This window comes from Saimiri boliviensis, chromosome 1 (genome assembly GCF_048565385.1).
Source record: "Saimiri boliviensis isolate mSaiBol1 chromosome 1, mSaiBol1.pri, whole genome shotgun sequence".
Classification (NCBI taxonomy): domain Eukaryota; kingdom Metazoa; phylum Chordata; class Mammalia; order Primates; family Cebidae; genus Saimiri; species Saimiri boliviensis.
The window spans coordinates 63359404-63384056 of NC_133449.1; the positions used below are offsets into that span (position 1 = coordinate 63359404).

Below are 24653 nucleotides of genomic sequence, written 5' to 3' on the forward strand. Positions count from 1 at the left end.
ATTGCATGAATGGGTCATATTTTGTTTAAACATTTATCTATTAATGGATATTTCTGTTGCTTCCAGTTTTGACTATTGTGAAGAAAGTTGCTATGAATGTCTGTACACAAATCTTCATTTGGATATATGTTTTCATTTATCTTAGGTCTTACTGTTTCATCATCTTGGGTCTTATGGTTCATCTTTTCCCATCCATTTACTTTCAGCTCATTTATGTCTTTGTATTTAAATTCTCTCTCTTACAGACAGCATATAACTGGTTCTTGCCTTATGTCTATTCTGATCATCTCCAGCTTTTATTTAGAATGTAGACTCCATTAACATTTACCATACATATTAATATAGTTGGACTCAGGTCTACCATTTTGTTTTTTGTTTGTCCTGTTTTTTCATCTTTCTTCTCTGCTTTTCTGATTTCTTTTGGATTATTTAAATATTTTTCAATTTTATTTTAATTTATCTATTGTCATCATTTTTTGCAGTTTCTCTATGGATTACATTATATATGCCTAACTTTTTACAGTCTACTTAGAATCAATATAATACTATTTAACATAAAATGTAGAAACCTCAGATTACAATATTCACATAAAATGTAAAGACCTTATGGGAATTAAAATGTATTTTAAAAACTCTTTTACAGCCTACTCAGAATTAATATATATATATAGTACCATTTCATGTAAAATATAGAAAATGTGCTATTAAGTCCATTTAGTGCCCCCATTGACATACACTGTCTTTCATGTTATAATTGTCATGTGTATTACATCTACATAAACTCCACAATAGTGTTAAATTTTTTGCTTTAGCCTATAATCCCAGCACCTTGGGAGGTCAAGATGGGCAGATCACTTGAGCTCAGGAGTTCAAGACCGGCCTGGGCAACATGATGAAACCCCATCTCTACAAAAAAATATAAAAATTACCTTGGCGTGGTAGTGTTCGCCCGTTAGCCCAGCTACTTGGGAGGCAGAGATGGGAGGATCACTTGAGCCTGGAAGGTCAAGGCTACAGTGAGTTGTAATTGTGCCACTGCACTCTGGGTAACAGAGTGAGACCCTCTCTCAGAAAAAAATGTTTTTGCCTTTAAGCAAATATATATTTTAAGGAACTTAAGAGGGCCAGGCATGGTGGCTCATACCTATAATCCCAGCACTTTGGAGGCCAAGTGGGGAGGATTGCTTGAGCTCAGGAGTTTGAGACCAGTTTGGACAACATAGTGAGATTTCATCTATAAAAAATCAAAAAATTAGCTGGGTGTGGGGGTGCACAACTGTAGTCCCAGCTACTTGGGAGGCTGAGATGGGAGGATCATTTGATGTTCCACTGTCTTCTGGCCTTCCATGGTTTCTGATCAAAAGTTACAGTCCCTAAATCATTTTTCCCTGTATGTAAAGAATCATTTTTTCTAGCGCTTTCAAGAAATTTCTCTTATGTTTATTATTCAGTAGCTTGACAATTATGTGTTTAGATGTGAATTTCTTCTAATTCATCCTATTTGAGGTTCCCTGAGCCTTTTGAATCTAAAAATTGATTATCTTTTTTTTTTTTTTTTTTTTTTCCCTTTAGAGATGGGGTTTCACCGTATTGGCCAGGCTGGTCTGGAACTCCTGACCTTGTGATCCGCCCGCCTCGGCCTCCCAATTATCTTTTTTATTTTGAGATAGGGTCTCACTGTGTCACTCAGGCTGGAATACAGTGATGTGATTATAATTCACTGCAGCCTCAACCCCCTGGGCTCAGGTGATCCTCCTGCTTCAGCCTCCCAAGTAGGTGAGACCACAGGCTCATCCTACCACACCCAGCTAATTTTTGTAATTTTTTTTTGGCAGAGATGAGGTTTCACCATGTTGTCCAGACTGGTCTCGAATTCCTTGGCTCAGGCGATCTTCCCACCTTGGCCTCTGAAAATGCCAGGATTACAGGCATGAGTCTCTGTGCCCAGCCTGTAAATTTATATCTTAACCCAACTTGGGAAATTTTCTGCCATTACTTTTTTAAATATCTTTTCTGCCTCATTTTTTCTTTCTCTCTTTCTAAGACTTCAATTACCCAAATGTTAAATCTGTTTAAAGTGTTCTGCACAGCCCAAGACTATGACTTTTTGCTTGGTTGGTTGCTATTCTAGCTTTTCATTTATTATGAACATATTTTCCATTCCTCATTAAGCAAATTCTAATTATGATACTTTAAAATTCTTGCCTGATGAATTTATCTTGTCATCTTCGGGTTTGCATCTGTTGAAATATTTTCCTTTGAGACTGAGTCATAGTTTTCTGTCTCGGTATGACAAAACATTTGGATTGTATTTTGTGAACATTGTCTTATAAAGACTGGATTTTATTTTTCCCCTCCCCCCCTTTTTATTTTTATTTTTACTGGATTCTATTATATTGCTCTGAAAAGTGTTTATTTTTCAGACAATTAACTTTGTTAAATTCAAACTGCAACCTGTTGTGCCTGCAGTGAGCATGGACTCAGATCTCAGTCTCAATCTTTAAGCCTAAACTATAAGCTCCTTTCAGTTCAACCCGTATGTGTATAGTGCAGGGTCCAGTCAGCTAGTTACCTAGACCATGTTTAAACACATAATTTAGGGTGCTCTGGCTCTGGCTCTCTCCTTTCATGTATTTCTTCCTCACTCTTTGAAGGTACTGGTTACCCCAGACTCCTTAACCTAGCAATGCTAGTGAAAGACAAAGCTTTTCTTTCCAATTTTTAGCTACCTCCACACTACTGTGACTGCAGCCACTCTTAGAAAGTGCAAAAAATGGGGAACTCATTCCTTGCTGGTTTACCTGGTTACTCTAAGTTTCAACTCCTCTCCAAAGTCTGCTTTTGTTCACTCTCCAGAGCCTTCAGGTAGTTGGTTTTTTAAATATTATTCAGGCCAGGAGAGTTGGCTCACACCTGTAATCGCAGCTCTTTGGGAGGCTGAGGCAGGCAGATCACTTGAGGCCAGGAGTTCAAGACCAGCCTGGCAAACATGGTGAAGCCCCGTCTCTACTAAAAATACAAAACTTAGCCAGATGCAATGGTGCACACCTGTAGTCCCAGCTACTCAGGAGGCTGAGGCACAAGAATAGCTTAAGTCTGGGAGGTGGAAGTCTCAGTGAGCCAAGATTGCACCAATGTACTCCAGCCTGAGGGACAGAATGAGACTCTGTCTCAATCAATCAATCAATCAATCAATCAAATAAATATTATTCCAAGTTTATAGCTGTTTTTACAGGAATATCAGTTTGTTGGGTACTGGAACCGAGCCAGACTGAAAGTCCCTTATTTACTCTTGTTCAGTTTGGTTCTTTCTTTTTACCTCCTTTTCTCCCTTCTCTTCAGCTCAGTAAGCTCAAGTTCTCCATCATCTCTCTCTCTCTCTCTATCTCTCTCTCTCTCTCTCTCTCTCTCTCTTTCTCTCTCTCTCTCTCTCTCTCCCTCGGAAATTGTTGCTTAAAGGAAGTTCTTCTGATTAAATCTCAACTCTTCTCTGCTCATTCCCCATCCCCTAACATGTTTGACACCACTGCTTTACTTGGTAAATGACTTGTGTTGCCACTACCCTATCAGAGGACAATATGGCCACTTCTCTATCTGAAATTAGCCCTATCTTATACCTACCACTAGAGCACTAGTTAATACAGTGCAAGAATTGATATGGGACTCAACTATATATATTCAAGGTCCAGAAAGAGGCACAAATATAGATATTAATTCAGCATAGGATAAAGGACACATCTCAAATCACTAAGGCAAAGATGAAATGTTCAAAAAGTAATGCTGGCACAACTGGTTAGCCATCTGGAAAAGATTCCAAATAGACCAGGGATCTAAATGCAAATAATTAAAAGAAAACATTGGTGAATTTCTTTATAATTTCAGCATAGAAAAAGGTCATCTAATTACAATTCAAAATCCAGGTATAATAAAGAAAAGATTTAGTTATTTAACTATATAAAAATAAAAATCTTTGACATGGCAAAAAGTACCATAAACAATGTCAAAAGACAACTGAAAAACCAGGAGAAAGTATTTGCAATGTATGCCACAGGGGGAAAAAGACTAATATCTCTAATATATCAAGAACACTTTAAAATTAAGGAATAAGACTAAAAACACAACAGAAAAATGGACAAAAGTCATGAATAGATAATTCAAAAACAGACTTTTTAATGGTCCTTAAACATATGAAAATAGGTTCAACCTCACTCATAATTAGAAAAATGGAAATTAGGACTACACCAAAATATCATTTTCTATCCATTATTAGACTGGCAAAAGTTTAAAAAGCATGTAAACACCTTTTATTGCTGAAGCTACACTTCCAAATACATCTGGCCAAATGCACAATGATACAACATTTTTGGAGGGAAATTTGGCAAGATTCTAACAAAATTACATATGTGCTTTTGTTTTGTTTTGTTTTGTTTATTTGAGACAGAGTTTCACTCTTGTTGCCCAGGCTGGAGTGCAATGACTCAGTCTCAGTTCACTGCAATTTCTGCCTCTTGGGTTCAAGAGATTCTCCTGCCACAGCCTCCCAAGTAGCTGGGATTACAAGTGCCTGCTACCACACCTGGCTAATTTTTGTATTTTTAGTAGAGACAGAGTTTCACCATGTTGGCCAGCCTAGTCTCAAACTTCTGACCTCAGATGATCCACCCATCTCAGCCTCCCAAAGTGCTGGGATTACAAGTGTGAGCCACCACACCTGACATGTATTTTTTTTAAACACAAAATTACAAATGTATTTTACTTCTATCCCAAGAAGTCACCAGCCCCACTTCTAGGAATCTAATATCCTGAAGATACACTTCCAAATCTACAAAAATGTGTATTTATACACAGAGTCTGTTGCAAAGCTGTTACACAGTCTATCTAGAATTTTTTTTAAGAATATGCCTTAGGGCCTGGCACTGTGCCTGTGATCCCAGCACTTTGAGAGGCTGAGGTGGGGCAAATCACTTGAGGTCAGGACTTTGAGACCAGCCTGGCCAACATAGCAAAACACCATCTCTACTAAAAAAAAAAAAAAAAAAAAAAAAAAAAAAAAAAAAAATTAGCCAGGCATGGTGGTGAGTGCCTGTAATCCCAGTTTCTCAGGAGACTGAGGCAGGACAGTCGCTTGAACCTGGGAGATGGAAGTTGCAGTGAGCCCAGATCGCACCACTGCCCTCCAGCCTGGAAGACAGAGTGAGACTCTGTCTCAAAAAAAAAAAAAGAATATGTCTTAGAACTTTCTTTGATTTCAGTGTCTTCTTTAGCTTTTTCTTACTCTACTTAGCTCCCCCAAGTAAATCTTTTCTTTCATGGCTCCTCTTTTATTTTCACCTCAGCTTTTTCTTTCGGTTCCCTTGGGTGTTAAGGAGGCAAAACTGTAAGGGTGGTTCTTGGGTCATGTCAAAAGATTTAATGTCTTCCTAGCTCTGCTTTATTCTTCATTCAAACTTCTCCTAAATAACCCATTCCCCTGCTCTCCTCCCCCAAGACAGTGCCTATGACATTTCTTCGCAGCTTTTCAATTTTGCATTGCAATGTATATTAAATGCTTTTTGGTTTATAGAATATATGAATTAGTCTCTGTAGAGAAAGAAGACTTCTTAAATACCTTCTAAGTCTAGTGTTTCTCACGTCAAAAAATACTTTAGACTTTGGAATATCTCAATCAATAGTGATCAATCTCTTTTGCATATTAGCTGCTTTTTTTCCAATAAAATGAAAATGAAGCCATTGAGACCTATAGATAAAATATATTTTCTTACAACTTGGATCACATACTTTATTGAAGAGGAAATTTTCAGCAAAAGAAATGGCACTGGCTTTTAGTGAATAAAATGTTTATATCTACTACATAGACAGCTGGGAGGCAGCTTTATACTTTATCATTCCTTATAGTTGCATGGTGCTTTGAAGTCCACAAATTGCTTTCAGGAGTCAAGTGTCATTATTTCATATTCAAGTAAACCTTTAGCCTAGGTATTACTATCATTCCCACTTTACAGATGGAGAAATTGTGCTTAAAGAGATGAAGTGACTGGCCTAAGGTCACAGAGAAAGTAAGCAACAGGCTGGCTAGTTTCTTCTGTTCAATATAACATTTACTGAGCCCCTGTGGTATGCTAAACACTGTGCTAGTGCTGTGGTTACAGAGGTGGATAAGGTGCTACAACTAACTGGTGCCAGAGGTAGGTATACCCTGCCCTAACCAGGGCCCTTCTCTCCTGTACCTGCAACACCTTCTCTCTGGGCTGGCCAGGGCAGAGCAAGTCACTCAACTCAAAGCAGGATTGGCAATTGGGGAACACTTCCATGACTCCAGAGGTGAGGGGATGTGCAGGTTCTCTCATAGGGCAGTCCCTACTTCTGCCCTCTTAGAAACACACAACCCCCCTAAGAAAAAGAGATTCTCAAAAGGCTGCTCTCCCAGCCAAAATAATTGCTCTGGAAACATTTTCTTACCCAACTCATCTATTTACTAAAGGCTGAATTTGGGCAGGGGAGATACAACATTCAGACCATAGCAGACTCCCTTAGCTTATTCCTTCCTGAGCAATACCTAATTGCAATGATGAAACCCACCCTTCTTCAAAGCAAGTGTAGTGACCCCTGTTGATACAGGAGTGTGCCACTTTAAGGGTCTTGTCCTTCACCCCAGCAGCTTATTAGGTCATCCTCACTTCTTTTTTCATTCTGCTTTAGTCTTCTGGCTAATCCCCCAACACACCGAGCTCATTCCCACCTCAAGACCTTTGAACTTGCTCATCTCTCTACAAGAAACAATCTTCCCACAAATGTTTTTATGACTCACTTCACTTCATTCAAGTTTCTGCTCAACAATCACCTTCTTAGAGAATACTTCCCTGGCCAGCCAAGCTAAAAATTCACACGCATGCACACACACACACACACACACACACACAAGCACACACACCTTCATTTTTCTTCATAGTATCTATCATTATCTGAAATTGTATTCTGTTTTATTTGCTTGCTTATTATCTGTTCTCTCACAACAATGTAAGTCACAAAAGCAGGCAATTTGTCTCTTGATGACACCAGTAAGTGCTTGGCTCATAAAAGGCAGTAAACTAATAACTGCTTGAATGACAAATTAAATGAATGAATGACTAAGCAAATGAATGCATGAATGACAGCTGTTCTCCCTCTAAGACAAGTACTGGGATATAAATTTTCTCTATCTCATTATAGTTATGGTGATGTTTTAATCCTTTTTATAGACTGGGGCTCCAGGAAGATAGTCATCACTAGGTCCATTCCTGCACTCACCTCTCTACACTGAGTTCGTATGATGATAACCACTACCACCACCCCTACCACCTCTTTTCAAGAGGCTTCTCCTTTCTCTAGGGATTAAGCATCACTTCCACAAATGAGGCATATGAGCTTTGAAAGACAAGCTCGACTACCTCACCGTTGTGAGCTGTTAGATTATCCTCATATTGTGTTGATTTCAAGACAATGGTTGGATGATGCTACACTGCTATTCCTGAGTAAGCTTTATCTGCTGTGATTACTTACCCTGGTTGTTAACATCCTATAGCAATCCTGTATTCAGAGAGTAGACAGCTAATTGTAAACTGACCCAGGAAAGCTAAGCTTCTATGACTCCATAGTCTCTGTAGTGGTTCTTGACCTTTTTGGGGTCATGGAGCTCTTTTGAGAATCTGATAAAAGCTAGGGGATTTCCCCCTTCTCCCACCCCAACAAAATACATCTATGCATGTACAGATGAATTGTATATAATTTCAAGGGGTTCTCAGAATGTCTGAAGCCCATCCATGACACCCAAATACAGGCCTAATGAATGTCATTCGGAAAGGAACAGTTCAGGCCTAGAGGTTGGGGCCCTGTGGGGTGGGGGAGGATGTGGAGGACTAGGCAAGACCACCTTTTCCTGGGCCTCTACCTTTGACATTTTACGTGAAGAGAGAAATACAGCCATTATATATGCATGTGTGTCTGTCTCCCATTTTAAATACACTTTAATTTTGTAACCATATTTTAGGGCTTTTTCTCTACTTCAGGTATTACCTAATCTTCAATCATTTGACTTTCTTCGTTTTTTCCCATTGTGGCCACAGGAGGGCAGGATAAGTCCGAAAACAATGTGAAATTCTGGCTGAAGCTTGAGCTTCCTCACTGCTTTAACTATCCAGACACTAAGGGCCCTGTTTCACTACTGTGACCTTTCCATTTCATGCGATTGGTGTCACCCGTTCATCCAGTGCACCGATACCTTTCTCCCCAGCCAGTGAGGGAACTGCTTTTCAACATCTGAGAAGTCTCCTCCCTGATCCTCAGATTTTACACATTTAGGTGTATTTGTGAGGAATACAATATGTACTAGTTGTTGGTATTCTATGTATGGTAGTTGGGGGAGAAAGCAGTGACCAAGGGGGAAAAAAAACTTTAAAACAGGAAAACATATTATTATCCTATAAGAGTTAATCATTTTGTGGATGAAAGAAAAGGAAGAAAATTATATTTGTTGGACCTGCCTCATGCCATTTATAGATAATCATCTCACTTTGTAGTGCTTCACTAAAAAATAGGTTATGCTATTCCACTTTGCCCAAAATCACATAGCTAACAACTTTTAAGCCACAAGGCAAACCCTGGTCTTTCTATTAATAAGCCTTTCATAAACTCAGGAAAAGGGAAGGAAATCCTTCAAAAAAAAATAAATCAGCAGTGTGATTAATATTGCCCAAATGGGCCGGGTGCGGTGGCTCAAGCCTGTAATCCCAGCACTTTGGGAGGCCGAGGCGGGTGGATCACGAGGTCGAGAGATCGAGACCGTGCTGGTCAACATGGTGAAACCCCGTCTCTACTAAAAATACAAGAAACTAGCTGGGCATGGTGGCACGTGCCTGTAATCCCAGCTACTCAGGAGGCTGAGGTAGGAGAATTGCCTGAGCCCAGGAGGCGGAGGTTGCGATGAGCCGAGATTGCGCCATTGCACTCCAGCCTGGGTAACAAGAGCGAAACTCCGTCTCAAAAAAAAAAAAAATATTGCCCAAATGAAGCCCACAGATACCCAGGGGTGACAAATAATGCTAGGTAAGGGAGGATATAACTAAGCGTAACTTCTTGGACAAAGTCAGCCCTAAGTTGAATTCTAGAAGAGGTACAGGCCATGGGCTGGCAGTAATGAAAGTACTAAGGAAGGAAGGAAGTCATGTGGCAAGAAGACCAGCTTAGAGGAAGCTCAAGAGTTACAGGAAAAAGTAATGAGAGCTGAGGAGGAAGGAGCTACTCTTCAACTCAGGCATTTGCTAAGCGTCAGCTCCATGCAAGGCACTGACAGGGAGGATAAAGGTGAAAAGAAACAATTCCTACCTTTTAATTTACATTTAAATGGGAGAGAGCAAATGTATTCCCAAATAACAATATTACCAAGGTAAAATGTAATGTGAACATTACAAATGTAAACCAAGAGCTATGGGACTCTGATAATGGAGGGAATACCATAATGGCAGACTTCATGAAGGAGGTGGCATTTGAACTCGGTCTTCAAGGATGGCAATATAGGATCTCAGGTAGTGATGAGGAGGAAATAGTCTGAGCTATCAAAAAGGAAGGGAAGGATAGGGTACTTGTAGAATAATGAGTGGTACCAAGTGATACAGAATGAGCGAGTGACAGCAAGAAGGCAGTGTGTGCTCTTGAGCAAAGGAGGGGTCTGATGAAACCATGTTTCAGAAAAAGTAACTGGTAGTAGTAATAACAAGTAATGGAGGGGAAGAAATGGAGTTTGCTAGCACAGTTAAGAAGCTACTGCCATAATCCAGGCACAAGGAAATGAATGCCTAGACCAGTCACAGAGAAAATGGAAAGTTTAGGCTCTAAAATGTTCTGGTTTACACCAAAGTCTCCAGTTTGGATAATGTAAGTCTGCCCCGGAGAAAGTGCGCACTCCCTTCTGAAACTGCAAAACTGAAAGCTCAAACCTGAAACACAGTGCCTCTATGGAGATTGTATGAGAACTTTTTCAAGAAAGCAGTTGTGCTCCATGGCTCTTCCAAGAACATGCAGGTTAAGAAGTTAGAAAAGAATATCAGAACATTGATGGGTGACAGGAGGGAAGACTGCTGCCTGGCTGGCTGACTGCCAGGAGGACCTAACCACCTGACATTTTCCTCCATAGAGAAGCTTTGCTTCAAGCCTGGTTCTTTAGATTTGCAGGATCGGAAAGTTAACTTTGCCAGCACAGCACTCTTTTAAAGACACACACCGTCCTAAGCTCAAGACTAAAGGATAAACCAGAATGTTTTAGAGGGCGAACCATAACCATAATCACCAAAAAGAGCAGAGACTTGACAAACACATCCCTGCCACTAGGACACTTCACTGAGTCCGCATGCCTTCTCTGAGCTGCACTTGGATGGGCACTGCCAGCACATGCCTCTGTTGTTCCCCTTCTCTGTGCTGCATTTCTGGCCAACCCTATCCCCTTCCAACAGACATATTCATTCTTTAGATATGCTAATATAGGCCTGGCAGGATGGCTCACACCTGTAATCCTAGCATTTTGGGAAGTCAAGGCAGATGGATTACTTGAGCTCAGGAGTTTGAGATCACCCTGAGCAACATGGTAAAACCCCATCTCTACAAAAAATACAAAAATTAGCCGGATGTGGTGGCTTACACCTATACTCTCAGCTACTTAGGAGGCTGAGGCAGGAGAATCTCTTGAGCCCAGGAGGTGGAGGTTGCAGAGAACTGAAATCGCACCACTACACTCCAACATGGGCAAAAGAGTGAGACCCTGTCTCAAAAAAAAAAAAAAAGATATGCCAATACCATCAATAAGGCTACAGCCAAATCTTGCTCTGGGCAATAAGCCGTTCTCCCCTTTTTGGGTAACTTTTTCACTGGCTTCACCATTCTGTGTGGATTTTATGGCTTAACTCTCTAAGGAAATCTTTATTTTCCTTGCTTCCAGATTCTTGATGGGAGGTGGCTTTGCATTGTTGCCTCACATTGTCTGTGGTAAGAGTGTCTTATCATCTACCCTTTCCCTGGGGAGAAGAAAAGAAACACTTATTTCTTTTTCCCAAAATTCTGTCATTTCAATGCTAAGCAACTTTATCTTCTCCACTTTCTTAGCTCCTTTGCTCAATTCTATTTCTTTCTTTCTTTCTTTTCTTTCTTTCTTTCTTTCTTTGTTTCTTTCTTTTTGCAACTGAGACAGTGCCTCACTATGTTAACCAGGTGGGTCTTGAACTTTCGGGCTCAAGCTATCCTCCTGCCTCAGACTCTGAAGTCGATGAGACTATATAGCATGAGCCACCATGCCTGGCCTAGATTGCATTGCTTTAGTAGCCTCCACTTTATGTTTTAAGAACTGTTTTGCCTCACTGAAGAGAAGCTGCTCAGTCATTTTCACATTGGTTACTCAAATCAAGGTACAGGCTTCAGGCTTAGAAAAATTAAATTACTTCTCATTTTGCCTGTGACAAAATAAAATTCACATTATTTTTTAAAAAGACATTTCTCTTTACTTACAAGAAAATTTTTTTTGGCCATGACTTTATATATATCACAGTAGTACCCTAAAACATAATGAGGCAGATGAGAGTTTGGGGGAAAATGGTCAAGATTCATGTTGCTTTATAAACTTCATAAGGGCACAGCATGTCAGATATATCTGATGGAATGAATGAAAAAAGTAACTAGTTAACTAATGAATCCTCATAACTATTCATGGAAGATGGCAGAGTTTTCATCATTCAAGCCATAGAGAAATGCATTTGGTGCCTGTTTAGAGTCACAGGATAAATTGTCGAATATGACATGAAGTCATTTCTCACCACAGTTTCCCTGTGTTGGAACAAGTATGTTGGACTGAAGCCCCTTTGTTCCCTGTGAAGAGTCTACCACCTCTGCAAACTTGTCCTCAGGAATGTCGTTCTAGAAATAATCCAGCCTTCTCCCTGGGGTCCATGAGTCATACACAGAAGCTAATTCATTGGAGCAACTGGCTTTTCTTAGGCCCTTTGTAAAAGTATTTCAGAGATCCCTCCTGATGAAGCAAAGAAAGTAGGGGTCCTCCCAGTTTTTTTCTAGCTCTTCCCTTATTTCCTCTGTGCTTCTTCCACCACCTCATGTTTGGCTTTCACTGATGACCTTTACCTGCAGACCCAGACCCAAATTCCTTAGTTAGTGTTGCCTCAAGCTGGAAGTACACCATTACCAGTAATGGTGGGGTAAAGCCTCATTACCCCACCTACCCAGCTCCATTCATTCAGATTTGGAATTAAATCACACTCTACCAGACCTCTCCCATCCTCTTTACTGCTAAACACACTTGTGAGATACAGTATGCCAATGACTGACGCTCCAGGCTTGGTTCTCTACTGTAAGGGGATACCCAAAAATTCACCTTTTTTTCTTTTAGCTTTTCTAAATTCGTTTTTTATAGCAAGTAGTAACAGAACACATTTTCACTGTAAAATAACAACATGAGGCCGGGCATGATGGCTCACACCTGTAATCCCAGCACTTTGGGAGGCCGAGGTGGGTGGATCACGAGGTCAGGAGTTTGAGACCAGCCTGACCAACGTGCTGAAACCCCATCTCTACTAAAAATACAAAAATTAGCCAGACGCAGCGGCAGGTGCCTGTAATCCCAGCTACTCGGGAGGCTGAGGTAGCAGAATCACTTCAACCCAGGAGATGGAGGTTGCAGTGAGCCAAGATTGCACCACTGCAAACTAATCTGGGTGACAGAGCAAGACTCCATCTCAAAAAACTTCTTTTTAAAAATAACAACATGAAGCTGAAGTCCCTTTTGTTAAACTAAGTAATTTGCATTGCTGTATAATTTTTGGTTGTTTTTATATTCTAGAATGCTTTGGGTTTTTTGTTTGTTTTTACAGTGGTTAATTTCTTTCTCCTATGTTTTATTATTTATTTTATTTTATTTTATTTTATTTTATTTATTTATGAGATGGAGTCGCCCAGGCTGGAGTGCAAGTGGCCCAATCTTGGCTCACTATAACCTCCACCTCCCAGGTTCAAGCGATTCTCGTGCCTCAACCTCCCACGTAGCTGGGATTACAGGCACCTGCCACCACGCCTGGCTAATTTTTGTATTTTTAGTAGAGATGGGATTTCATCATGTTGGTCAGGCTGGTCTCTAACTCCTGAGCTCAAGTGATCCACCTGCCTCGTCCTCCCAAAGTGCTAGGATTACAGGTATGAGCCACCATGCCCAACCTAGAATTTTTTTTAACGCAAGAAATACAGGACTCCAATAAAATTCAAACAGTATAGAAGTATGAATAGTAAAAAGGGAAAATATCTCAGAACCCTGTGCTATTTCCACTTCCTGTCCACTGTTAACAGTTTGATGATAGCTTTCCAGAGCTTTGTAAAATGCATTTACATACATACATATATATGTACTTAGGCAGATAGTTTTATTTTTAAATAAATGGGATCATGTAGGGCACATTGGGAGCCAGATGTATGGCTGAGTGCCCCACAGGGTCGTGGGGTGAGCCTTATGCTGTGCTGAGGCGCAGGATCCGAGAAATAAAGAGACAGGACACAGAAGTATAAAGAAAATGCAGCTGGGCTCGGGGGGCCACGCCACCTATAAGCGGAGTCAGGCGAGGCACCTGGCAAGGCGGTGAAGCCCTGAATGTCCAGAGCATGAGTATTTATTGTGTATAGGTTAGGGGGTAGGGCAGTGAGTGAAATCATCTTTAAGGATAGTGATAGGGTCGTGAGCAATTAAACATAGGGCCCCCCCCCATTAGGTCACCTAGGCCAGGAAGTGGACAGCGCACAGCAAGGAGCCCATTCCCACGAAGGCAAGGGCCCCATTCCCATGAAGGCAAGGGCCATGTGCAGTAAGGGGTCCACCCCCATTAGGTCACCGAGGCTTGAAGGTGGGCTGTGCGAAGTGAAGAGGGTGAAGTGTGTGATACTTCTATCTATGGGAAACTACTTCTAAGAAGATTTATAGGAGGACGCTTAAATCATAGCAGTGACAGAGCTGTCAAGGTTACCACCGCCTTCTGGCAGCTTCCAATGGCTTCTATGGAAAGATGCTTTTCAAGCAGCACAGTAGCAAGAGCTGATAAAGTTCACAGTCACCAAGGTGGATTGCCGTTCTGAGGGCAGCCTTCCACAAGAACTGTAGCAAGGTCCTACAACTCCTTTATCAGGAGGAGTGGCTCTCACACCAAGCCTGCCATACAGCGGGTATCTTTATGATAACTGAACGCTGCCACCTGGGCCATGGATTCTTGTCCTGGTATAACTGTCTTCCCTTAAACCATGCTCTGCACTGTGTCTGCTCTAGGCATTCCTCCGACAATAAGCTGCTTATTCCTTAATTCATGCTCTGTGCTGTGTCCGCTCTAGGCATTCCTCCAATTATGAACTAAGATATAATTATAGGTATATATGTAGGGAAATACTCTTTAGGCACTCATACTATCAACTATTAATGATTATATATAGAGGATTATATAAAGGGAGACTTCAAGCCTTATTTCTATAAACTAATATATGATTATGTAAAGGATATATAAAAGGAAATAGCTGAGTAGTAACACTATAAAGTGAGATATTTCTCAAGCCCTAACTGTGCCAGGGTTCTGCTTAGCTCTCATTCCTTGGTGCCTATATTGGGGGGTTACCCACAGGATCATGTTATATCTGTTCTACAACTTCCTTTATTTACTTACTATCTTCTAGTTTTTCATGTGAGTACATTCAGCTTTACTTTATTAACAAATACATAATACTTTATAGTTTGAGTGTGCTTTAATTTATTTAAACATTTCCCTATTGAGGGGATTTGAATTGCTTCCTGTTTGGGGTTTTGATTGTTATTACAGCAATGCTGTATCAAACATCTTTGCATACGTCTCTTTGTGTACTACTCAAGAATGTGTCTAGGCTAGATATCTAGAGGTACAGTCAATAGATCAAAAAATGGGTGTAGAAGCCAGGCCAGTGACAAGTGCCTATAATCCCAGCTCATCCCAGCTACTCAGGAGGCTAAGACAAAAAGATCGCTTTGAGGCCAAGAGTTAGAGACCAGCCTGAGCAACATAGAGAGACCCCACCTCTTAAAAAAAGTTTTTTATAAAATTAGTTAAGCATGATAGTGAGTGCTTATAGTCCCAGCTACTCAGGAGGCTGAGGCAGGAGGATTGCTAGATCCCAGGCATTTGGAGGCTACAGTGAGCAATGACTGCATGTATGAATCGCCACTGTACTCCAGCCTAGGTGACGTAATGAGACCCCATCTCAAATAAGAAAAGACGAATGTATTTAAAGTTTTAAATTATTCAAAATTTACTATCAAAGTGAACACTTTATTTCCCTTTCTTTTGCAGAGAGTTCTATTCCGGGAACTGACATTGACCTTCAGACGGTAGACAATGATATCGTCAGCATGGAGATATTTTTCAAAGCCTGGCTACACAACAGTGGAACAGACCAAGAACAAATTCATCTTCTTCTTTCTTCACAGTGTTTCAGCAACATTTCCAGAGCCAGAGATAATCCAAGTACATAACCCCCAAAAGATATATAGACTATGATTATTCTTATCTGGGATCAGGGCTCTAGATTGGTGAGTCTGTGGACTACAGCATGGTTGAGGTTTAGGGTCTGGAAGAGGATTGGATGAGGCTGTCCAGTACAGGCATGAGGAATAAGAAGAGAAGTTCTAGGAAGCAGTCATAGTTAGAAAGCTGAACCTAATTAAGCCCAACCAGCAAGGGCCAGTTAGTTTAGGGGCAAAGTCTCAGACACCTCAATGATGAAGAATTGGCTAGACTACCTAAGAACACAATGAATCACATTTCTCAATATTCTCATTTTTAATGTGGTAAATATTATTGCCATTATAATTGGGAGCAGGCTGCTACCTCAACAATATCAATAGGACCTGTTGCAAGAGGAAGAGAACCAAGGTTAAACAAAGATCTCACTAGGGAGGCAACAAATGGGGGAAAACTAAAGAGATATGCCCCAGGGAGGACAACCAGTGGCCCAAAACCATGTTCACAAAGCAGTTCAGGCAGTTACTAAAACCGAGAGATCAATCCAGTGTTCTGGGCATGCCAAAAAGACTCTGGATACTGTTTTGCCTGGCAATTATACTTCATTCCAGGTCCCACTAGATGGTAAGAATAAGGTCATTTCCATTCTCCCATCTCTTCCGAAGGCTGGCTCAGGCAGGACGTGGGGCGGCCAGGCCTGCAGATGGGCCTACCCATCAGTCTAATCAGCCACACTGAGGCTGGGAAAGCTGAGTCCTCAGGGACCAGCTCCAAAGAGAAATTACCAAAGTATGTCTTCTTTAGGGTTGAGAGTTTGTACCCATCTTTCTCATTGAACAGAATACTGGTAGTGGTAGTGGCAGTGGCTACAGAGATCATTGAGGGTTGAAGACTGGATTGAACGTGATGTTTACCAAAGCCCTTCTCTAGGCTTTGACACAACTCATTGGGGTTACTGCCTCCTTTGAGAGCTCTTTCTTGGCCACTAGCAGTATATTTGAGTTTTTATATATGTTCCTTTTCTTCAGCTATTATAAAACTCTTTATGACCGTTGTTTCTTCAGGATAGGGAAGGGCTTTTTGGAGGTTTTACTATACAGGATTAAGGATTTCCAAGACCCTTTCTGTCTCAGGATGGCCATCAAGTCTCTTCTTCTCTCCCCGATTTCCACCTAGTGCCCAGGATGGCTTTGCCAACTTAACTTGATTTTAATCTGGCTTTTCTTTGTGTAAAATATTCTTCCCAGAACCTCTTTTTCCACCCCTTTTGTCCAAGGTTGATAATATCAATTTCTCCTCTTCCTATCCTTTGGAATTCACTTATCCATTTTCCCTATTTAAGGCAGCTAGCAACTTTATACAGAAGCTAGCATATAGCTAACATTATTGAGCTCTTCCTCTGTGCTAATTACTAAATTAACTCCATTTCTTGCATTATCCCATTTTATTTTCACACAACACTATGAGGCAGTACTGTTTCCATATGTCATTGAATCTAAGATGCTATCAATTATAAGATATAGCACCGTTTTATGTACCAGTAAAAAGGAAAACAGACTAGGTGCAGTGGCTCACTCCTGTAATGTCAGCATTCTGGGAGGCAAAGATGGAAGGATCCCTTGAAGCCAGGAGTTAGTAACAGCCTGTGCAACATTGACCTGTCTCTACAAAAAACAAAAATAAAAAATGAGCCAGGCACAGTGGTATGCACCTGTAGTCTCAGCCACTCAGGAGACTGAGGCTTGTACCCAGGAGTTTAAGGTTGCAGTGACCCCGTGATGGAGCCACTGAACTTCAGCCTGGGCAACAGAGTTAAGACCCTGTCTCTAAAAAAATTAATAAATAAAAATCTTTAAAAATCTTTATAATAAAGATTTTCTTAAAAAAGAAAGAAAACTTTGCCCATTGAACATGACACAGCTCTTTCTTGTCACTTAGAAGTATTATTTTACTTATATTGAGAGAGCTCTTTTAGGTTAAAGTAGTAAGTAAGGACTTAGAGTGCCTTCATGGTCAATGACAATTGTAAGACACATGTAGAGATAAAAAAAAAAGTCTTAGAATCAATTAAATACAGTATTACCCCCATTTTAAATATGAGAAAACTGAGACTTAGAGAAATTAAACACACTTCTCAGGGCTGCACAGAATATTAGTAGCAGAGCTAGGATTTGAAACCAGGCAACAGGGCCCACTCTTAACCCTTAGGATCAGAAATCTGTATTTTGTGCACTTGACACTCTCAGCCCAGACAATGTCCATAAACCCAGGTCTATCTTCCTCCAGAACCTGGGCCTTTATCTACTATACTAACCTTCCTTGTACTGAGCAATTCTGAACAAAGGGGCTAGAGATTCACTTCTTTCATTAGGAGGGCTGGGGCCCTCAGAGGCCAGGAATGCCTATAACCAGCCTTTTCCTCCACTATTGCATGGCATTTGCTTATGATGCTAATCAGAATTTATCTGGCGTCCCCTCTCTCTTTCCAAAGCTTTCAGCACCAGGGTCAGAGCCAGAATATTTATCTCCATCTATAACCATTTTTTTTTTTTTTTGAGAAATCTATAGGTCTTCAGGATGCACAGTGGAACTTAGATCTAGACTGTAGTCAGATTTTCTGCTGAGGAGGTCTTCACTGGAATCCAGATATTCAGGACAGCTGGAATGAGGTCTCGGGACCTTAGGCGTCTTCTAGGGTGGATGTGACCCACCTGAGATTTTAAACAACCACAATAAAGATTATGCTGTCATTATTACTTTAAAAATTGATGTATTGCCCCACCTGTAGATTTCTGGACTATGGCTCGCTACAAAAAAATGAAAGAAAACCAAAACCCCAAGCTTTCCTCCTCTAGACTCTTTGGGGCATGCATCTCAGATGTTCACCCTGACTCCTTCTTACAAGGTTCTCTATCTGATGCTACCTGCCTCTTTGACTGCCTAGGGCCCTTCACCCCCTATCTAGTTGTGTCCCTTAGAAGGGCCTTCCTCTGACAGACCACACAGTGAGCTACACATGTTTCTTTTTTTTGTTCTTAGGTTTGGGGTCTGCCACATCTGTATCTGGGCTATGGGTGGGAGAAGCACGCCTAGTTCTAGATTTAAGGCCTGCTAAAATAGCTTTTCAAGCTTTGGGACACTCTGCTAAGACCCATAGTTTGGGTAGTTCTTAACCAGGGCTGCAATAAGAATCACATAGGGAACTTATTAAAAAAAAAAAAAAAAAAAAAAAAAGTGTCTGGGCTTTACCCCCAGAGACCCTGATTTAATTGGTCTGGGGTAGGGCCCAGACATTAGTATCTTTTTCAGGTTCCCTAGATCAGGGGTCCCCAACCCTGTTGGGCCCTGTTAGGAACTGGATTAGCAGGAGGTGAACAGCAGGTGAGTGAGCATTACCATCTAAGCTTCATCTATCAGATGGGCTGCGTCATTAGATTCTCATAGGAGCCCAAACCCTATTGTGAACTATGCATGCAAGGGATCTAGGTTGTGCACTCCTTATGAGAATCTAACTAATGATCTAAGCCTGATGATCTAAAGAGGAATGGTTTCATCCCAAAACCATCCCCCACCACCCCGTGGAGAAATCGTCGTGTATTAAACTGGTCCCTAATGCCAAAATGGTTGAGGACTGTTGCCCTAGATGAACCTTACTGCAACCAGAATGAAAACCTCGGCCAGATGAACACAACTGTCCAGTCCTAAAGTCCCAGGACCAGAAATAGAGAAGTCAATCACAGAGGAAATGAGAGGAAGCTGGAGTCCTAAGCAAAGTCCCTCCTACTGACTTCCTGGGCTCTGGGACATGTCTGGCTGAGGGCCATCTCACCAAGAATTAATGTCTAGGTCTTATTCACATGGCCCAGGAGGGCCAGCTGGATCAGACATCTATTCTGCCACTATATTTTTTTCTATGTTGTTTCTATGTTTTTACCTTATGTTGCAGTTAGTACAGTCACTTCATTAACATCAGCCTTCTCAGAAGTACTCAACATTCATATATTCACAGTTTGTTATCAGTATTCAAACCAGGTATACGTTTTATTGAAGAACTTTGTAATATCAAGGATTCAAGCTTGTGCAACAGAACATCATAAACTGTGGCATATGCGGTTACCTACTGGAACAGAAGCTTAATACAGAAGAGTATAATACCTAGATGAGTAACTTCTACCTAGCCTAAGCACTCCTCAGAACTGTTGTCTGATGCTGTTGTGATGCTCCAAGGCCCAAAAGGTCCTAAACTCATGTTTCTTTGGGGAAATAAAAACTAAACTATTTCAGGAACTTATTCCTTTCCCCCCACCCCAAATGTCCCTGAACTAGCCCACAAAGAAACAGTAGCAGTCATATGACTGCCTGACTTCTGCTTTCCTGCTCTGCCTTCATCTGATCTGCACTGTTGCCAAGCCCTAGCCTCAAGGAAGCAGCAAGATTTCCTTCTGTGATTGCCAAAGGGCCTCTGCATATTTTGGTATTAGCTACCTCCTCCACAGAAGATGCATGTTCCTCAGACTGGATCACAAGCCATATATCTCACGATAAGACAACTGCTCAGCCAGCCCAGAAGTAAAACAAATAAAAATCACATCAGACCCTTGAAAATAACTTAACTGTTATGTAGAGCTATAGAGATATTATAGGTTCCAGACCTGCTCTCCCTTCCCAAACCAGTCAGGCTTTCCTCTTTCCACTCTCCTGCCTCCTCCCATCCCTTGCTTGCCTGGTAGAGATGGAATGGGTACCAGATGTTGTCTCTTAGTGGCATAGCCTAAGGTAACTTATGACCCACACTCCTTCCTCCAATGCTGCTTTTATTGTAGTGTGCCTGAAATGTGATCTCCAAGAGCGACTGCTCAGCCCATCCCTACTCCCTGGCACAGCTGACGGTTCCTTGAGAATGGATGACCCCAAAGGAGACTTCAGCACACTCTACCAGATGGCTTCCCAATCATCAGCCTCTCATTACAAGCTCCAAGTTATCAAGTATGGTCCAAAGGACCCTCCCCAGTCCATGCAAATGCTATTCTTGTGGTTCCATGGCTAGGAAGTCCAGAAATAGATGGTATCCCTAAAGTGTCAGGCCAGCAAGAGTCAGTTCCAAAGCAGCAGTTACAGCTATGACATGAAGAAGCAAAGTCAGGCTACTCAGCATGTGGAGGCCAAATGTGCAGATGGTGGGAGAAGTATTGCAGTAGCACAATCTGAGGTCTGCATGAGGATTGTTTTTCTTTTGACTCATTGAAAAGGTGTTTATCCACTCAGCAAATGTTTACTGAATAACTACTTTGTTTAGGCATCAGGACAGAGATGCCACCTTCAAGGATTAAGTGGTCTTAGACATAGTACTTAATCTAGTACTAAGTAAATCCTATGTCTACTCCTGCCCCCTCCCATTTATCTAGTACTTAAGTACTAAAATTAAGTACTAGAATTTAGTACTATTTCTAGCACTTAAGTACTAGAATTAAGTACTGTTTATCTAAGTACTAGAATTTATCTAAGTACTAGATTTATCTAAGTACTAGAATTCATCTCCCATTGATTTAAGTACTAGAATTCCTTCTTCCACGGGAACCAATTGTAGGATAGAATTAGCAGGCCTGGCACAGTGGCTCATGCCTATAATCCCAGCACTCTGGGAAGCTAAGGCAGGAGGACTGCTTGAGCCCAAGAGTTCAAGGCTGAAGTGAGCTATAATTGGACCACTGCACTCCAGCCTGGGTAACAGAGCAAGCCTTTGTCAAAAAAAAAAAAAAAAAGAAAAGAAGAAGAAGAAGAACAGCAATGAATTAGCAATGATGGTAGAGACCACTTCAACTCTTCCCAGTTCCTACCACTATGCACATGCACAGGTTCCCGAACTTTGACAATCCTCTGTGTGTTAGATACTATGCCTGATGCTGGCCATAAAAAGATGTAGAGTTTACAGACCCTAATCTAAAAGCTTTCACAATAGCATCTTAGAGTTAAGCTGAATTGAAATGGATCTAAGTAAAGGTTCTAGATATCACTAAGGAGTCTTTCACTGTAATTATCTCTTCCTAGGGCTTTAAAATCTAGTGGGCTCTGCGAGTCATTGACATATGGACTCCCATTCATCCTCAGACCTACAAGCTGTTGGCAACTGGACTGGGATGAGCTGGAGACAAATCAGCAACATTTCCATGCTTTGTGTCACAGCCTGCTGGTGAGTACCCATGTCCCCAGGTGAAAAAGAATAATTCTTTTAAAGTACCAACCACAGAAAAGCAGCTAACAACTCTGCCTAATTCTAAACCTGCCTCAACCCTCAAGAGGAGAGAAAAAACTGGAAATATCCTGAAATTTGGAGTAAATATGACTTGCCTTTTGTTGGTTTCATGCTATAGAGAATAATTCCAGAATTGAGTTATACGATACTAAACTTCAAAATCCCCAATTTGGAAGCTTAACATTTAAATGGCAACAGGGAATTTTCCATAAGTACCTGTATTTTAAAACCTACTTCCTTCCTAACACTGTGATAGACATTATGGTTCATTTAACTCAAGAGCACTTAGTCTGTGCCAGACATTGTGTCAAATCCTAGATATATATTCCCTAGTGACCTAAAAGACATTACCTATGACCTCAAGAAACCCACCCTCTGATGGAAGAAACAGAAATGTATATATTCTTAATTATGGGAAGTTTATAAAGGAAAAGAAGAGGCTGCTATAAGAAAGCCTGTCAATAGAAGCGACTAAGACCTACAAGATAAGTGAGAATTAACCAGGTAAAAGGTGGCAGGAAGAGCATTCCAGGTGCAGCCAAAGGTATGTGCACCTAAGGCTGGAAAGAGCTGAGAGAAAAATCAAGAACAGAAAAGCCATTGTGACTGAAACGGGCAGGAAGGGAGAGAGTGACAAAAGGTAGGGTTGGAGAAGTGAGCAGGGGTCAAATCATACAAAGCTTTGTAGGCCAAATTAAGGACTTTGGACTTATGGAAACAAATCACAAGAAATATCATCTGTTTAAGTTTTTTTTTTTTTTTTTTTTTTTTGAGACGGAGTTTCGCTCTTGTTACCCAGGCTGGAGTGCAATGGCGCGATCTCGGCTCACCGCAACCTCCGCCTCCTGGGTTCAGGCAATTCTCCTGCCTCAGCCTCCTGAGGAGCTGGGATTACAGGCACACGCCACCATGCCCAGCTGATTTTTTGTATTTTTAGTAGAGACGGGGTTTCACCATGTCAACCAGGATGGTCTCGAACTCTCGACCTCGTGATCCACCCGCCTCGGCCTCCCAAAGTGCTGGGATTACAGGCTTGAGCCACCGCGCCCGGCTGTTTAAGTTTTTAAAATGAACTTGCAGAAGCAAAAATGGAAACATGAAAATGAGATAGGAGGGCACTGCAGTAGACTAGGCAAGAGACAATGGTGGCTTGGACTAGAACAATGCAAGCCAAGATGAGATGAGCAAACCAATTAGAGAAATATTTTAGAATTGCTTCTTGGCCTTTTGGCTATGACCAAGTGTAGAAATATTCTGGAGACAGAACTGTCAAAACTTGCTTGAGAGATTGGATACAGGGAGTAAGAAAGAGGAAGTATCAAATAACTGCCTGGTTTCTGACCTGAGCAACTAGATGGATATCATTCCCTGAAACAGAAAAATGAACAGCAGTCACATGAAACCAACACAACACTTAGAAAGCAAAATTACACAACACTTAGAAAGCAAAATTAAAACAACTGCAAATAGAATGCAAGGACAGATATGGAATAAATGTTTGACCTAGTAGGATGATCAGGACAGCACAGCAATGAGTCTCTTTCACTATCAGAAACATTTTTTTTCCTGTTTCAAAGCCCACACTCCCTTTTAGGTCCACCCACTGAGTTCCTGTTTCCTGTTTGAAGAACACCCATCTCCTGTCTTTGCAGAGCAGAGACGACAGACGGTTGTGACTGTTAGTACCCAACAGCTCAGTTTACTATTTGCTCAACCCAGTTCCTCAGAATCTGAGATGATATATCACTTGGGAGGAATTTCTCCGAGGTGGCTTCAATACATTCTTACAGTATTTGATATTTTAAACATACACTGACATTTTAATACACTGCTAGAGAGGGTGGAAATTTTCTGGAAAAAAATGATGTCCTTAACTTTTGCTGGGAATGTAGCCCAAGAAAACAGTCAGGAAAGGGAGCGAAGACATGTACCAGCATGTTCATCTCAGTGTTATTTACAATAGTGAAAAATTGGAAACAACCCAAATGTCCTAAGTAGGGGAAAAGTTATAGGAACTATCACCTGGTGTGGTGTGGTGGCTCACACATGTAATCCCAGCACTTTGGGAGGCCAAGGCAGGCAGATCACTTGAGGCCAGGAGTTCAAAACCAGCCTGGCCAAGATGGTAAAATCCCAACGCTACTGAAAATACAAAAATTAGCCAGGCATGCCGGGCACGGTGGCTCAAGCCTGTAATCCCAGCACTTTGGGAGGCCAAGGCGGGTGGATCACAAGGTCGAGAGATCGAGACCATCCTGGTCAACATCGTGAAACCCCGTCTCTACTAAAAATACAAAAAATTAGCTGGGCATGGTGGCACGTGCCTGTAATCCCAGCTACTCAGGAGGCTGAGGCAGGAGAATTGCTTGAACCCAGGAGGCAGAGGTTGTGGTGAGCCGAGATCTCGCCATTGCATTCCAGCCTGGGTAACAAGAGCGAAACTCCGTCTCAAAAAAAAAAAAAAAAAAAAGCCAGGCATAATGCCATGTGCCTGTAATCCTAGCTACTTGCGAGGCTAAGACATGAGAATCACTTGAACCCAGGAGGTGGAGGCTACAGTGAACCAAGATTACACCACTGCACTCCAGCTTGGGCAACAAAGCAGGACCCTGTCTCAAAAAATTATAATAATAAAGATAGTAAAAAGTATTCCCTTCCATCCTGGCTTACATACACAAGATTGGAGTCTCCCTGCCACTAAACTCAGAGTTTGAGGATCTGTATTTATCTATTTATTTATCAAGTATTTGCTGACCATTGTGTGCCAAGCACTGTTGTAGGGATGAAGAGACCTCTTCTTCATTAGTTTTCTCTCATGGAAAAGCATAGGGATGTAGTTGACCTGTCAC

At 41.3% G+C, this 24653-nt stretch overlaps 1 protein-coding gene across 1 annotated transcript in view; it reads left to right on the top strand.

Moving 5' to 3' along the window:
• M1AP (meiosis 1 associated protein) overlaps positions 1-24653 on the top strand; it is an 82279-nt gene that overhangs the window by 42763 nt on the left and 14863 nt on the right. Inside the window, exons 4-6 of the mRNA XM_003922568.4 lie at positions 15381-15554; positions 20375-20537; positions 21600-21741. Coding sequence (XP_003922617.1) covers positions 15381-15554; positions 20375-20537; positions 21600-21741 — 479 coding nt within the window. The remainder of the gene's footprint in view (positions 1-15380; positions 15555-20374; positions 20538-21599; positions 21742-24653) is intronic.